Raw genomic sequence first — 17764 nt, 5'->3', positions numbered from 1 at the left:
TCTGAGTAGCATCTCTTCAGATGGTGAATTATGTGCTGGGGAAACTTCCTGAGCCCTCTCCTCAGTGATGGATTAGCTCCAAAACAGTGGGAATATGTAAAAGATCGTGTGTGAGTGTGTGTGTGTGTGTGTGTGTTTCAGAACATGACCTTTAAAAATCAGTTGTTATTGTATTGCTTTTGCATTGCATTCTCCCAGCCTTGTCTTTGTTTGATGATAGATATGCACATCCTAAAACAGAGGTAAATCACTGAACAGAAAATATTTTGTATGTACCCTTGCGTGGTTGGGGAAGGAATGCTGCTTCTTATTTCTTATTAGGCCTTATAAGTGTCAATTTAGAGCTTGCTGAAAAAGCAGGTCCCCTGCCTGGTGTCGGTCAACTGTCAGAGGCAGAGGGTGGATGGAAATGAGCCTTTTCTGTCAGCAGTAAATGCCAGCAGTCGGCTTGTACAGAGTTGCTTCCTAGGAGGTGTGACAGCCTGTGCCAACTTGAGCCAATGGGACTGTTGGCTTCTGGACCACACAGCGTAGGAACAACACTCAGTGTCACTCATTGGCATCCCTTTGAACTCTCCTTTTTGAGAGCAATAGCCCTTAAATATATGGCCTGCTGGGAAGGATATACCCACTGTACAGCCCATTGTTGGCTTACAGAAGAGCTGTGATCTAGTTGGGGTATTCAAGCTAGAAAGGGAAGGGATCCCCACAGCCTACAACTCATGTAAGTGGCAATGATGTGTGTATGTCTGAAGATTTAAGAGATGCTTGGATAATGGACACCAATCATCCTGTTTTGAAGTCACCCAGAATAAGCCAGTGCAATCTACCAGGTGGCACAGTTGGTGGTATGATTTATACTTTTCCCCATGACTTAGTAACTCATCACTTTAGTGTTTTGACCTCTTAAGGCACAGAATTCACTCCTTTGTTTGTCTTATTTTTCTTGTCCTAGTTTTACAATACACAAAAGAGGATAAGGTGGAGGAATTAAAAGAAGAAAGTATTCTTCTATTCTGATATTAAAGTGCCTGTTCAAATGTTGAATGGCCTTTGGCCTAATTCAAAAATGTTTTGGCTCCAATTTGCTTGGGAATGTTTCTTTTGGAAACATTTAGGTTTTTTTTTTTTCCTCCCTCATCCCGTAAATTGTTTAGCACTTTCTTTTTCATTTGCTTTTAAATGACCATATTGAGTTTATTAATATTAGCACAAATATTCCGCAATAACCCAGAACAACTGGGAAATAATAAAATGCTTTTTCTTGAAAACATGATTCTTTAAAGCCTTAAGCTAAAAGCATAATCAAATCTACATAAACCCAGTAATCTTTGTATATGAGTAAAGAACGTTTCACATGTAAGATTCTCTAGTTGCTCTATGTTACTATGGAGTTCTCTCTAAGAGCAGATTATTTGTCTTTATTGCATTTTGCTTCTAATGGCTTTGCTTTTGTTCTTCAAATGAAGCTAGAGCTAAGGCATTCACATGTGGTGAGTAGGATAGAAACGGATAAGATAGGATAGGATAGGATAGGATAGGATAGGATAGGATAGGATAGGATAGGATAGGATAGGATAGGATAGGATAGGACAGGACAGGATAGGACAGGATAGGATACAAGGGTGAATGTTCCAGACATACCTGATGACCTGTGTAATCCAAAGACAAGGAAAAAGCAGTACTTCTGAGAGCTTGGGTATTTTATTGATGTGTTGGAAGGCAGATTGTGCCTGTTTTGTTAAAGCAGCCAAGAGTTTAAAGTGATTAGGCTGTCAAGTCAGCAGGTGGAATGCCTGGGTTTTCCACTGTTCCTGTGGCAGCATCCCTGGCATACAACTCCTTACGACATTCCACACTTTCCAGGGTGCACGTAGTGAGACCTGAAGCTCAAAACTCTCAGACAAGCTGCTGTTTTTACTGGAGGGTGCAGAGTTGGATAAGCCAGAGGCAAGATATTTGTGTAAGAATCATAGGTGTGATCCTGGGAACTCCTCTGAGTCTAATCAACAAGGAATAGACCCCCTCGCAGGAAACAGACTGTTTACTGTAACAAAATCAAGAGATTTCCGTAGAACATAATAGGCAGCTAAAGTTACTATGCCCACTATGTTCAGTTAGGACAAAATTTTGATTAAAAGGATTTTCCACCTTGAAACACTTCGGAAACAAATGTCTATGAAAAAATGCATTGTTGGTCAGTGTACTTTTCTGTGAATACCCAAATGGATGTGTTGTGTCTATATGTGAGCAGACTAACTTTGTGCAGGATGAGTGTATATATTCATGTTCATATTGTATGCATATATTTTCAGATGCCAGTATGCAGGAAAGTTGGGTTTATGATGGGCTTTGGTATATCATGTAGATAAAAAACCCAACTGAAAGAAATGAAAATCAATGTTGTATATTGGTAGACATGCTGATGTATGACTTTAGGTTTAAAACTTACATATATTTTTTTCTATAGATAGATTCTTTAAGAAATATTTATCATGTTTCTACTATGAAATCACTAGACTCTGTACATTGTAACAGGTGCTTTATAATTAAGTGGAGTAAGGGTAGAGGGCAGGAGACCACTCCTGCCTGCTTGTTTGTGTTGTTCATTTTCTGACACACCTGTCATAGTGTGTGTCAGTAAAAGCCAGAACTCCCGTTTGAATCTAATCCTTTGAACAAAATTTTGTTTTCATTTTCTTTGGATTCCCAAAAGATTTCATATCAGTTTGATTAGTAGTTTCACTTTTACATAAATTCTTCTCCATAAATTAAAACAATATATATGTGTTCTCATTGATTGTGTAAAAGCAACTTGAATCACTTTCTTCTTTTACACTGGGAAATGTGTCAGTATTTTCAGTGAGAAATTATAATATCACCTCAGTTTTTTACTCTTAAATGATTTGTGAAGTGCCATATAAAGGCCATGCCAGCTCTACATTTAAAACTCTACATTTACAAACTCAAGATTCAGAACTATTTCTGGCAAAAATTCATATTAGAATATTTGACTTACACCAAAATAGAGATTTTTTTGCCTAATCACATTTTCTCTGGATTTGATAATTAAGAAAAATTTAAAATTAAGAAAAAGCATTAAGATAAATACATCAGTTGAAATATGTATACTTAAAAAAATTTTTAAGCACTTGTCTAAATAGTGTCTAAGTCTTGAGAGCTGTCAGGTTGCTACTAAATTCTTTTTAATAAACCACTTTGAATTAGAATTGTTTCGCCAAATTTTTTTCTACCTGTATTTGAATGCTTGTTGGCAGGCAGAACCAAGAGAAATAATCCTCCTTCATGCTGATGGGGGCAGAGAACGCTGGCAAGATTCTCTCCTGAATCAGGGTAGAGTCCAGAGTTAGCAGTGCAAGAGGTGGTGCTCAGGCCTGCCTCCCCTTCCCGTGCTGGTGCTCATGGCCCCTCCTGTGCTTCGCCTGAGCATCAGTTAACATCCAAAATACAAGCACTTCTGACTGCAAAACAGTGTTCAGTGGATTTTTAAATCTCAAGATCCATGCAATGTGGTGGGAGAACAGGTGGTAAAAGTTGTATTTTGCTAGTGCCAACACAGTGCCTTCTCTGTTCTGTTTCTGCCTTATAAAATTCTCTAATGTGTCCTTAACTCCTAAGGGGGAAAATACTGACATTGATGTAAAAATGCCAGCAAAGTCATTTTTGAGTCATGTATAAGTGCAAAAAAAAAAAAAAAACCACACAAAAAAAAGGTTGTGTGGTTCCACTGTTTAACTGAGTGTTTCTGTTGTTCATTATATAATTATATTTAAACACTTTAGCTTTGAAGGTGTTGGATTTCGAGAGGCCTGATGTGGTATTGTGACTGTTTTTGTAATGTCCGTTGTTGTTTATATATACTGTATAGCCTTGTTGGTTTTAAATGCATTTTGTTAAAGCTCAACCCAATCGGTAATACTATTTGCTGCGAGCACTATGCTTAACTTATTCACCATGTCTGAATGTCTGAAGCTGCTGCCACGACCCCCCGGGCCTTAAAGAGTCTGTTCTGGACCCTGTCAGCCCTGTGGAGATCCTTACCAGGACTCCAGGCTGATTCCAAGGTCAGGCAGCTAGCAATGTGAGAGCAGCTCTAGCTATCCCTGGTGTGGGGTCTTAGGATGACAGGGTAGGATACTGCTTGATGGACTTCAGATGAGAGTAAGGTGGTTTGGGGTTCTGGATTTCTGGTCTATCATGAGTTTTGTAAAATGAATAAGGACCAAGAAACTCAGTGACTTTTGGAAGGGGTGGCTGCCTCCTGGACCTGGCATGGCACGGCCTGGCCACGTGCCATCCTATGTATGCACTGATGTCATCCAAGTACACAGTCATAACCCAGGTAGTAAAGAGCATAGGTTTTTGTGTTTCTCTGACCCACACCTGTTTGCGCCCTTGATCCCTAGGATCAAGACATAATAGAAACTGTGGATAGGGCCGAAATGCAAAGAAATTCTGTGCCACTAAGCACGTACATTGGGCTTGTGCAAATGAAAAGGTTTCTGCTTCTGAGCTAATTTTAAAGTTAAATGTTTTAATAATAATCATTGTTCCTTTCTACTTCTAAAGTTGGATTATTTTTTAGAACTTGTAATAAAACTATTGCTGCTTTACTACTGTAAAACATGCTTTCTAATGTGACCATGTATTTTTTAAATAAATTTCATGACTTCTAATAATAACATAGCTTGTATATATCTCATACATATCAAAAGCCTACAGGTATGACTTAGCTAATTTAAACTCCTTTTTAAAGCTCAGAAGTAAAATTCATGTTACATTAAAGTAATTACATTGTTTGCAACACTCACCCAACAGCTTCCTGTGTGACTACTCTGTCCTATGACATGAGATGTCTCACGTAGTCTCAGTCCTGTGGCCCATCCCAGACATTACCACTTACCCCTGAAGTGTGCTTCCCTGGATCCCACAGCTGACACCTGCAGCTAGTAGACTGCTCACTTTGGCATCACTGTGATCTGCAGAGGGTACTTTGGGGTCACCCTCCATCCCCCACCCCCCACCAAATCCTGGGCTTCAGTACTTGCTGGGACTAAACATTTCAGTATGGTGAGTGAATGCTTACTAATTTCAACCTTTTGTATCTTACGACAGAGAGAAGTCAAGAGTTTTTAAACATGAGCCTAAATTATTTAAGATGATAAGTCACTTGAATGATCTTGTTTAATTAGAAATGTCTGTTTATAATTAGCTCAATTGATTTTAAACAAAAGGAATATATTGCATTTTTTAAAAAGATTTTTTGGTTTTTTTTTTGTTGTTGTTGTTGTTGTTTTTTGAAAAGGCAGATTTACAGAGAGGAGACGAAGATCTTCCATCAGCAACCCTAGGGTAGGTTATGATGCTGGTTGGGATGCCCAAGTCCCACACTGCAGTACCCAGATTTCGTTCCTATCCATGGCTCCTAACTTCAGTTCTCTGCTAAAGTGGATCCTGAAAGGCAGCAGTGATGGCTCAGTCGGGTTCCTGGCAATCAAGAAACCTGGACTGAGTTCATGGCTCCTAGCTCTAACTCTGGCTACTGTGGGCATTTGGACGCAAAACCATAGATGCAAAATCTCTCTCAAAAAAAATTCAAAACTTAGTAGAAATTCTATCCAACAATAACATTATTTCAGTCATCTACTTGGAAATGCCTTGCAACTGTTAGGTTGGTTTTCGATGTAGGCTAAATTGATATCAAAGTATTTCCGATGCAATGTAGGGACTGGTGCCATGGATTGCTACCCTAGGATTGCTTCTGTGGTACCTTGGATCCCATGAAGGAAAATACTGCCCAGGATCTGTGATTGGGTTGTGTCCAACAAAGAACCTCAGCTAGAGTGGGGGGGGGGGACACCATTTCCTATGTGGTGTTTAAATGCCACAGGTGGGCTTCCTTTTGGACCAAAGCACTCAGAGTTCACAGCTTGTCCAGGGATTGTGCCGAGAAGTCCGCATGTGTCTGTATGGAAACAGTGATTCATTTCATCCCAGAAAAATCTCAAAACATTCTTACAATCACACAAAAATAACTCCCATTAATTTACCATCATTTAAATCACGTCAAAGTATTAGGAAAGCAGAAGAAACTTGGCTGAAGATTTACTGTGGGGAGCCCCACAAGTAATAAAGTGGTTATTGTTTTAAGATTTATTTAGTTTTATTGGAAAGGCAGATATATATAGAGAAGGGGAGATAGAAAGATCTTCTGTCCCAGGTGGCCGCAATGGCTGGAGTTGAGCCAATCTGAAGCCAGGAGCTTCATCTGAAACTTCCATGCCATTTCAGGGTCCCAAGGTTCTGGGCCGTCATCTACTGCTTTCCCAGGCCACAAGCTGGGAGCTGAATGGGAAGAGGAGCAGCCAGGACACAAACCGGCACCCATATGGGATCCCGATGCATGCAAGGGGAGGACTTCAGCCACTAGGCTAATGTGTTGGGTGGGCCCTGGCCACTGTTTCTTAAATGCTTTGAGGCACCAGAGATTTCCAGTGGCAGAACCCTGGGTGAAAAGAGCATGTTAATCCCATGAGATTGTAGCAGTCAACTGGAAGAAGAAGACTCGGAGACTGCATTCTGGAAGAGCTCAGCAGCCCAGTGTGGGTCGTCTGGCCACGATGGAGAGTAGGCTCACTTGGAAGCCCTGAGCCCTGGATGCTGCCACATTGTCACGGTGCAGGAATCTGGGACTCCCCAAGGGCTGAGCCTCTGAGAAAGCAGAAGCCTCCCCCAGCGTGTCCACTGAAGCTTGAGAACACATTTTTTTAGTTCATTTTCATTTTGTTTGAAAGGCACAAACACATGAGATCCTCTCATTCACTCCCCAAATACCCACAACAGCAGCTGGAGTTAGGCAAGGACCCAAGTATGTGAGCTTTCACCTGCTGCCTCACACACTTCACATTAGCAGGATGTTGGATCATAAGCAAAGGAACCAGGAGTCAAATGCAATTTGGGTGTACCAAGTGTCTCTTACCTGTTAGGCCACACTCTAGCGTCCGCAGCCTGTTAATTCTTACATAAGACTCAGGGCTTTGCTGCCCTGGTAAAAACCGGGCTCAAAATTCCAACATTCTTGGGACAGAAACGTTGACTTATATTGGCGTAAGACTGAAACCAACGTTGGTTCTTTGAAGCCCAGTGAGATTGCTCAATGGCTAAGTCCTCACCTTACAGTCACCACTGAGATCCCATATGGGTGCTGGTTCGTGTCCTGCCTGTTCCACTTCCCATCCAGCTCCCTGCTTATGGCCCAGGAAAGCAGCAGGAGATGGCCTAGAGCCTTGGGATCCTGCACCTGCGTGGGAGACCTGGAAAAAGCCACTGGCTTCTGGCTTCATTCAAATTGGCTCAGCTCTGGCCATTATGGACATTTGGCAAGTGAACCTTTGGTTGGAAGATCTTTCTGTCTCCTTTCTGTAAATCTGATCTGTCTTTCCAATAAAAAACGAAAATCTTTTTTTTAAAAAAAAAGTAATTAACATTTAGAGACAGAAGGAAAAAACAGATGGGTAAAGAAATGTGAAGGGAGTCAGGACACCATTAAGTAAAAAGAGCAAAGGCCACAGAGGGTGATGTATGAAGTCTTCGGTTTCAGGTTTCACATTTTAGCTTTTGGCATTGGCCCCTTTTCGCTTAGCATTCAGAGGCCCTTACAAGTACACATTACGTGTGCTCATACCTGCTTTGTCCTGCAGCTAGGAAGTTAGTTGCTTTTTGTGATTTTGAAGAGACGAAGGTGGCAGAGTCCTCGCCTTCTGCTTTCACAGTTTTTCATGAGCTGCTCTGGGAGCATCTTGGAATGAGATTTGCAGTGAGTGCTAAATTTAAAACCACTCAAGCTAGTTCCCGCTAAAGCTTTGAAACATTTCAGTTTTGTAAAATCATCATCATCATCATCATCTTCTTGGTTGTACTTCTGTAGTTATGAAGAGTAGCTAGGGGAGTGAATGCCCGGGGGCAGACATTTGGTACAATGCAGTAATACTGGGTGGTATGCCCACATTGTATCTCAGAGTCTGGGTTCAAGTCTCAGCTCTTCTTAATTCCCTCTTCCTTCGGCTGTGCCCCCAGGAGGAGCATTAAATGGCCGAGTTAGCATGAGATGGCTGAATACCTGGATCCTTGCCACCCACAGGGGAGGCCTACGTTGTGGCAGGCATTTGGAGAATGAAACAATGACTGTTCAGAGCTCCCAACAGAATGGAGACCTGAACCTGGTTCTTGTTAGCTCCCGGCTGACTGCTCTCTCCTCCCTCCCCACTGTAGTCAACTGGCATGACAAGACTGACATTAGAGCTTGCCACAGAATGTAGAATTCTAGATCCCTCCTGTGGGAAGAGGTGAAAAACTGATTTGTCCTAAATTGTGGCACTATTTGCCTTGTGCCCCCTCCTTGTGACCATGCATTGATCTCTCCTTGGTTGTAAATGTTGGTGCTAAAGACAGTAATGAAAAGGGGCTGGAAGCCCAGGTGCTGCTCCCCAGCTGGGGAGAACACTCAGATTGCTTTGACGATATGAAGCTGTGGGCTCAGGCTACCTGCAGAGAGCACAAGACGCCGGAATCTTCTCCAGGACCACAGCCCTACCTGCTCAGTCTGCTTTTTCACTCTGCTCCCACTGTCCACAATGCCCCCTTCCCTCACCGTCCTCTGCTCTCCTAACCTAGGCCATGGACTTCGGATTTTTTATGGGTCTCCCAAGCCTGCATTGCTTCCTTGAGTGAGGAAATGAATCCAACATTTGCCAAGAGCGCAGACGGCTAATGCTGACTCCAACCCAGAGTGGGTAAGTGGGATTGCATGGGCCTTGTTTTTGCTTTGGCTCAGGCCTTTCCAAATCACTACCTAATGAGGCTTGCGTTGGGGGCCATTTGGCTTCTGCAGGCAGGAGGAATCAGCAATGGGGCCAACACCTTCCCCAGACAGGAGCTGGCTGGGCGGGTGCAGGGTCACAGTCAAAACCAACAACAAAGGTCCTGTTGGTGAAGGCAAGAGACCCTTTGGCGGGAAACACAAGTGCAGGGGCGCTTTTTATAGGGCAGCAAGACACCTCCCACCGCCTTCAGAACAGGTGGAGACGTGGGGGCGATTGTGGTGACTTGTGGCCGCTCCGTGGCTGCAGAATGTCGCTCGGCCTTCCTGAACTTGATGAATACTCCAGCTTTGGAGAAACTGAAGGAACGACTTTGCAACCAACTTTTGCAACTTAGCCCTGACTTGCCTCTCGGCGCTCCACGGCTCCGCCAGGGGGCAGGAGAGGTCATTCTACATTGACAAGGAATTTAAAACAAACAACCAAAAAAACAACTCCTTCCCCTCAAACTGCGTCCCTCCTCATGAAACCGAATCCTCCAGCTGTGGCGTCCCAGGCGCCCGCCCCGACCCGCCGAGGCTCCCGCCCGGAGGCGGTGTCCCTTGCCGGGAGACTCTGCCCCGCGCCTGCCATCGCCCTGCTCAGCCCGCAGCGCCTCCGGCCCGCCCGCCCTAGCCGTGCCTGACGATGAAGGTTTGGCTGTTGCTGGGCTTCCTGCTGGTGCATCAAGCCCTGGACAATGGTGAGTGACCCTGGGTCGGGGCTGCCTGGCTTGTGTCCTGAGTTTAGCCCCCTCACTCCTAGTCCCCGTCCAGCCGGCTCTTGCTCTAACGTCGGGTGCCAGGTGGCTTTTGCCCCCATGCACCTGCCCCTTCAAGTAGGGTTTCCTCTTTCCCTCTCAGAGTTCCCTCCCTGCTCTCGAGAGCATCTCGGGGTAAGGGGGCAGCTGCCCTAACCCTTTGGCGCCCACCAGGACGGCTGCTGCCCACCAGGTGGGAGAGGCGAGCATCCGCAGGCGGCGCCTGGTCCAGCCCCAGTGTCAACGTGTCCGCCCGGGAGCGGCTGAGCGCTGCCACCTCGGCGCCAGGGCTGGGTGGGTGCCACCTAGGCAAGGCGGTCATGAAATCCCAAGCGTCTCTCTCGTTTTGGCAGCCCGGGATGTGTTTTCTATACCATCACCTTGAACTTGAAATCCTCCCAGTTTCCTTGAGGCCAAAAATGTGTATGCATGAAACCTCTAGATGAATCTAGACTCTACAATTGTTACATTCCTTATCTGTTTAATGGGAAGAGATGAAGAAAAGACACTTGTTTCAAATGGGTGCTAGCCTGGGTTTATCGTGTGTATATTTATATAATATATTTAGATAGACAGAAACCCTGATAGATACAGATATACATCTGTTATGTCTGTGCTACTGTTGGCACCGAATCACCTTGTTTGTTCCACACTTTATGTGACTTGTGGGGGGATTCGGTCCAGCACAGCTGTCATCAAGTTGCATCCTGATATCCCCAAGCCTCCATTTGCAGCCACAGGGCTGCAGGGCTGCTGCGAGTTGGTTAAGAGCAGCCTTTGCTGTTATGCAACCTCATGCCAGAGCCAGTTTCACCTGACTCACATTTTCTCCACCGCTCCATCCTGACCCGCTCCTTTCTTTCCAGTGAAAGAAAGCGTTTGCCAGGAAAATACCACAGGCTTGTCTGCTGAGACCAAGTAGAGAGCCAGGCTTAGGAGAGTGTGAGCCACGCCTGCCTGCGGAGCAGCACTCCCCCCTGGTCCCAAGAGAGAAGTTGGCCTGAGTTGGGTTTAGAAAGTGCAGTTTATTTAAGCTCTCTTGGCAAGCCTTGTGTGGGACTGCTGAAATAGCAGAAATGTAGCATTTGATATTTTTTTTTTTTGAATAGGATAAGAGATGGACAGACAAAATAATTTCAAATAGTCCGTTAATTTGTTTTTACCTAAGATAGGCAGTTGTCTCAGAAGCGTAGGCATGCTGTCAGACTACTTACCTCCATAAGCCAAATCTCTGAATAGGTCAGTAGCTTTCTGCTAGCATCTGTCTAAATAAATTAGTAACTGTTGTTTCATATAAAAATAAACATTTAAAAGGAAGGAAAACAATTCTGAGCAGAGTATTGTGTGAAGAATAACTGATACATGTTAGGTGTGACAATAACAGTGGCTTGTGCAATAAACACTATTTATGGGTAAATAGGAAACACATAGTTGGAAAGGAAAATTTGCCTCTTTATGTCCCCTCTTTTTCTGCTTTGGGTTTGTGTGTGATTGGGGCCAGGGACAACCAATGAGAGTATATTATACAGAAGTCCTTCCAGAGAAGGTCTCTGATTGGCTAGCTAGGATATGCTACCTGTTGGGGCAGCCTCAAACACAAACTACAGACAGAAAGCCGTTTATTCCACTGCCTTTCAGATGGGGGGACCACATCAAGGAAACGTAAGACATAAAAGGCTTCCTGTGGGAGTGCAGGTCTACCCCAAACCAGTGATGTTGGCCTCGCTTGATTCTAACATGACCTGCTTTTTTTTATAAGTGATGTTATTTCTCCTGATGAAGAGCTGAAAGGCCAGAGGCAGGCACTGAGTGGAAACTGAGGCAGGAAAACAGTTAAAGAGCCCAAGATCTCCCAGCATGTGATAGTCATCCAGTTTATGGAATATGTGCCACTGTGCACTGTTGTGACCACATAAAATATAAAGTGACAGGGGCTTACCCACTTCCGATTGTCTTTATATTTTAAATCAATGCTAGAAACTAACAAAGGAACATCAGTGTTCATTTCTTACTGTGTTTTATTGAATCATACCAACCCCACAATCTCTGTTTTTGCCTTTGGTCTGACCTGGGTTAATTTTGGATTGCACAAAAGAATTTTCCTCCTGGGAAGGCCAAATAAATTGAATATGACATGAGAGCCACACAACCACATGGGCTAGTGTGAAAAGGGCTAGTCAGTGACCCTGAATCTCTGACCAGGACTTGGGTCACTTCTGTGTCTTGATTTAGTCCTTGGAAATAGAGGCAGAAAATTGTTCAAAACTCTGTATGATGAAGAAAGACTTTTAAAATTCCCCATTGTTTTTGAAGGACTTATAATGAATGCTTCAAAGCCTTTAGGATTTTAGTTTATGTGCTTGACATATAGAATAATCCTTACTGCACAGAGCAAAGAAAGAGAAAAACTTGAGGACAAGAAAGAGTGGGCATTCAGCGGAGCAGGCAAAGGCCCCAAGAGTGACAGTTTCCCTGGGTGAGGTTGTGATGCTTGTATCTGGTACAGAGAACAGACAATACATAAACTAGTGGAGACATCAGAAGCTCTGGAACCAATAGTTGGCAAGAATTCCTAATCAGGGTGTGTTGGTGTCCTTGGGTACATAACACAGCTCCAGGCCAAGTGACTTAAAGCAGTGAGGTTTATTCTCTTACAGTGCTGGAGATTGAAGTCCGAAGTCCGAGTGTGAGCTGGACCATGCTGCTTCTGAGAGCCAGGCTGGAATCCATCCTCATCTCCTCCTGGCTTCTGGCGGTAGCCAGCCGTGCTTGGTGTCCTGAGGCCTACCTGCAGCAATCTGGTGTTTGCTCCTGTTGCCACTTGGTCATCTTCTCCCAGTGTGTCTTTGTTTCCTGGGGCATTTTCCTCTTGGTGTGTCTTTTCTCTCCTTGTAATGACATTAGTGACACTGATGAGATGTGCAGGCCCAGTACATGGGGAGCCACGGCTCTAAGGTGAGCTTGCACAGTGGCCACTATGGCTGAAGGATTGAGAAGTGTGACAGCTGAGGAGGAGGCCAGGTGGAAGCTGTTGGAGGGTCTGACAAAGAGGAGCCCGTGATCAGATTGATACTATCAAAGGCAGGAGGGCTGGGGTGGCAGCTGGAGTCTCAGCTTAGGGAGCCTGGGTGATGGTGGTTGGAGGGAGAAGTCCAGTGTAAAGGGGAAGCCAGAGGATTGGCTGCTGGCTGGGCTGTGTCTGATGAGATCAATGAAAGATGGAGATTGGGAATTGTTTGTCCTGAGCATCCATGTAGACAAAGTTGCCATTTCTGATACAACAGCGAAGGAGCAGGTGTGAAGGAGCATCCAGAGTTCAGTTTGGGATGCGTTTAATTGGAGATGTTTGCTGCTTGTCCAAGGGGCAGTGCTGAGTCAACCACAGAATGTGCAGCCCTGGAATCCAACCACAACAACAGAGCCAGACAGGAAGTAGAATAGCTTTCAGTGTAGAAATGACCAGAGGTCACTTAGGGAGACTGGATGGAGACAGAGGTATAGGATGCGGCCTTTGGGGCTTGACTCGGGTGCGCTGGCACAAACAGGGTATGGGAAAGAGCTGTCAGTGAGTGATAGGAATACAAAGTGTACTGTTGTCCCAGGAGCCAAGTAGGTAATGTTTCCAGAAAGAATCACCTATTATTCTGAAGTTCTGGAAAATTCTTCACATTGAGGTCTTTATCCTGGAACAGAGATGTCTGATATTTAGGAATAGCTAATTTAAGAAAGTCGTGCTCAAGAGAGGGTGGGAAGTTTTTCTGGATTGGCATTTTTCTCTTTCTCTCTCACTCCCTCCATCACTCTCTCCCTCCTCTAATTTTTTTTTATAAAGGAAAAGTGACAGAGAGGAAGGGACACAAAGAGAAAGACACATATCTCCCATTTGCTGGTTCACTCCCCAAATGACCACAATGATCTGAGTCAGGTTGTCACCAGAAGCCAGAGCTCCAACTGTGGGTGACAGGGGCCCTCTTCCCCTGCCTTCCATGGTGCATTAGCAGGGAGCTGGATGGGAAGCAGAGCAGCCAGGACCTGCACCAGAGTGCCAGCACAGCAGGCAGTCCCTTAATCTGCTGTCACAACACTGGCCCATAGATGGTGTGTGCAGGAGAGGGAGCAGAGGCTCTGAGCCCATGTCACTCTCATACCTTTGTGGATGTTCTTAGAAAAGGGGTTCCTTCAGAAAGTTCATGACTAAAAGTTTACTGCAGTACGAAATCTGTTAAATCCATACATTCATAATGCACATTCTTATGCTTTTTTTGAAGTCCCATGTATGTGGCCTTCTGGGGGGTTCTGTGAAGAATGGAGGAGAGTGGATGTGAAAGTTAGAACCAACCAGGGAACACCTGCATACCTCCCAAAATGGACAGTGTGGTTATTTGGCTGCTGCCCCTCACGACTGGCCTCCCCTTACTGTTGAGAGGGTGTGAGCACCAACAGCTGTGACTCTGATAAGAATGACTGTGGGTAAGCTCGACTCCTCCTCTCAGCAGCTGTCAATATTCTTTTTAAGGAGTTTGTGTTCTCCTCTCACACCACTCTTCTGAACTCGTCTACTGAATGGGATTGGCTTATCATCCGCAGTTGAGATCGAGTCTCCATCCTTCATCCTGCTGACTTCTTGCTTTCACATTCGTTCTTCCTTTGGAGACTTGGACCGGTGTCTCGTCTCCTCGCTCGGGGAGTCTCATGTATGCCTTGGAAAGGCATCTCGGGCCCTTGCAGGGAGCTTGTGCAATCATCCCCGGCATCAAGTTCCGTTTGACTTGGATGGAACTGCTTGTCAAAGGCCAGGCCCAACAAAGAGCCCACTTACACAACAGGGCTTACATGAAATTTGTGTAAATAAAGTGAAGCGGCAACATTTTGCTAGTCTCTGTGAGTGGACAGGCGCTGGCCTGAGCCAGAGAAAGCTCTGGAGGTAGAGTCAGAGGGTCTAGCTTTTCATTATCTTCTTGTTGTTCTTGGGTCAACTGCTTGACATCTGTGTATTAAAGGAAAGAATTCTTTTCCTCCAGGAAGATCACATAGATCAACCAGAAAATGAAAAGCTGTGTTCCATCACCGCTCACAATGAGTTCAGATATTATTCTCAGCATTTTAGACGTGTTAATTTATTGAATTCCTACCATAATCCATGAGAAGGACCACATACTTCCTAGTTTATAGATGGGAAAGCTGAAGCAAAGAGGGCAAGTTAGTTCCCAAGGTCTCATAGTGAGTGCCAGGCCAGGGCCTGAAATCAGTTATTTATGACTCATGAGTTTCTCTGTAAAATACACTGTGCAGATAAGACCGGGTCACTGATCTGTGTTGGTGAGATGCATCGCCTGTAGGCAGCAAATAGATGAGTTTAGTTTTTTAATCCAGTGTCTAATCTATGACATTTGGTTGATAAGTTTAAGCCATTTATGTTCAGGGTTAATATAAATAGGTGGTAATTTGTTCCTGTTATTTAGCAATGGGTTGTTCATTAATTTAGTCTTCTGTTGTTACTTTACCGGGATGTTCTTTGCATTTGCCTTTGGTTTGGTGGGCCCTATTCCTTTTCTTTGTCAAGAGAACATCTGTAAGTATCATTTGTAGGGCAGGTTTGGAAGGGGCATATTCTTTGAGATCTTCTATACTGTGGAAGAATTTTGTTTCATTTCCAAAGACAAAGGAAAGTTTTGCTGTGTACGTTATCCTGGGCCGACAATTTTTTGCTTTTAGAATCTGGAATATGTCATTCCATTCTCTTCTGGCCTTTAGATTTTCCTGTGAGAGATCTCCTGTGAGCTGAATTGGCATTCCTTTATATGTCAATTACTTTTTTTCACAAGCACATTTAAGGATCTTTTTCTTATGTTTGACTAAAGAGAGGCTAATTATCATGTGTCGTGGTGAAGATCTCTTTTGGTCAAGCCTGTTGGGAGTTCTGTGCCTCTCCTGGATGTTGTTTCCCAGTTCTCTCTCTAGATTAGGAAAATTTTTGCTTATTATTTCATTAAGTACATTTGTAAACCTAGCTTCTCTTTCTGCACCTTCTGGGACTCCCATAACTCTTATATTTGGCCTTTTAATATTGTCTCTTAATTCTCCAATACTTTTTTTTAGCTTGACTCCCCGCCCCCCCAAATACACTGTGCAATAATTTCAAAGAAGTAGAAGACTCTAATTTTTACTTATTTTTAATAGAATTTCTTGTGTCTCACAGGCTTTTGGAAAATAAATTATCTTGGCTGAAGAGTCCTGTCCCTTTAAAAAGTTAATTTTGGGACTTGGGAGTGATTTGATCCAGGAGTGCAAAGTGTCTGTGGAACCATAGGCTGGCTTCTTCAACCATGCATCACCAACCCCAAACCATGGACCGTGCACATAAAGGAGCTGAGCCAACTGTGTGGTTAGATCCTTTAGTGTTTGATCAAAAGGTTGGATTATTGTGCAGGGATAATCACAGCTATTTGATGTGTGATATTTATCGTAGCAGATGGCCTGATGTTCCTGAGTAGCAAAGCCACACAGGGTCTCATGACTCAGATATCAGACACATGGCATTGGATGCCCTGGACTTCATACACGGTGGCTGCCATCATTTCTGACAGCCTGAATTTCTGCTATTTGGAAAAATAAATGCCAAAGTAGACATCAATCCATTGGTTCATGAATCTCATTGCCATTGCATAATGGGATTGAAATATTTATGGGCACAGATTACATGGACATCAGAAAGGTCAGTGTTTATTTTCGTTCCTAAGAAAAAGCATGTGATGTTTAACCCATCACAGAGCTGAAGTTAATGTTTTGCTGTTGATGCAAAATTAGTGCACTGAGCTTGGTCTGGTGTGTTCAGTGAATTACAAGGCTCTCCTTCCTGCTAGGGTGTGAGTCAGTTTCCCTCTAGTGCTATCCACCATGTATCATTGGTGAATAAATCAAACACGCAGGGTTGGGGTAAGTCTGGGTGAGAGCTGGTTCAACAGTAGATGTTGGGTTGGAGACTCCATCTTGGAGACCAAGGGTGCCATGACCCAACTCCTTTCCCTGAAAGGATTGAAAAGGCACAGCAGGCCCCAGAGGGAAGGGTGATGAGAAGGACTCAGGGAGTCAGGCCTGGGGAGGAAAGACTACTACAGATGGACCTCGGGGCTCAAGCTCCAAGTCCAGAGGACCTGCATTCTGGGGCATAAGTGTGGGCACGGAGCTGAGAGTTTTAAGAGAGGAATTAGGGGCCCGGCGCTATAGCCTCATGGCTAAAGTCGTCACCTTGCATGTGCTGGGATCCCATATTGGCACCAATTCTAGTCCCAGTGGCTCCACTTCCCATCCAACTCCCTGCTTGTGGCCTGGGACAGCAGTCAAGGATAGCCCAAAGCCTTGAAACCTTGCACCTGCATGGGAGACCTGGAGAAGTCTCCAGGCTCCTGGCTTTGGATGGGTTTAGCTCCGGCCATTGCAGCCACTTGGGGAGTGAATCATCAGACAAAAGATCTTCCTCTCTGTCTCTCCTCCTCTCTGAATATTTGACTTTCCAATAAAAATAAATAAGTCTTAAAAAAAAAAAAAAGAATGGAATGAGTTCTAGGGTCCAGGTCAGGTTAAGTGGCTCCCATTTTAGTGGTCTTTGGTGCAGTCCACATCCACTGGGCTTTTGATTATGATTCTCTTTGGTCACATCTTCTATTATATATACAAGTTCTGTCATTCCATCAACTGGCCAAAGTTTGTGTAGTTATTTTTTTAAAACACCTACGGAATATCTGCCTGTGTAAAGTAAAGCACACATTTTAGAATGAGTATCAGAACATTCTGCCATTGATCAGCTGAGTGACTTTGTGTGACATTTCTGTAACTTTTTAGGGCCTCCTTTGTTTTTTCAAACCTGCATGATGAAGACTTTAAATGACCTCTAAGGAACCTCTCTCTCTGGAAAGTTTTGCAATTGTGTGTGCATCTACAGAGGCAGCCTTTGAGCTCATGCAGACAAATGACCAAAGTGAGACTGTGTGTCTCCTTTTCACCCCTGCTGGCTGGGGACAACTGCACGCCTGAGGGAGGCTTGGTGGGAAGCGAGGTTTCCGACAAGGGCAGCAGAATGGATAGAGTGAGCAATACATTCTCTTTAGAAGAGGGAGTGACAATA

General features: G+C 44.3%; 1 protein-coding gene across 1 annotated transcript in view; it reads left to right on the top strand.

The window, feature by feature from the left end:
• Nucleotides 1-9527: 9527 nt before the first annotated feature.
• PDGFRL (platelet derived growth factor receptor like) overlaps nt 9528-17764 on the top strand; it is a 55108-nt gene continuing 46871 nt past the window's right edge. Inside the window, exon 1 of the mRNA XM_040966099.1 lies at nt 9528-9582. Within this exon, the coding sequence (XP_040822033.1) occupies nt 9528-9582 (55 nt within the window). The remainder of the gene's footprint in view (nt 9583-17764) is intronic.

This window comes from Ochotona curzoniae, unplaced genomic scaffold (assembly GCF_017591425.1).
Source record: "Ochotona curzoniae isolate NIBS_2020 unplaced genomic scaffold, NIBS_Ocur_1.0 scaffold_4505, whole genome shotgun sequence".
NCBI classification, from domain to species: Eukaryota; Metazoa; Chordata; class Mammalia; order Lagomorpha; family Ochotonidae; genus Ochotona; species Ochotona curzoniae.
The sequence above is the reverse complement of the archived record's forward strand: the minus strand, read 5'-3'. Positions and strand labels throughout refer to the sequence as shown.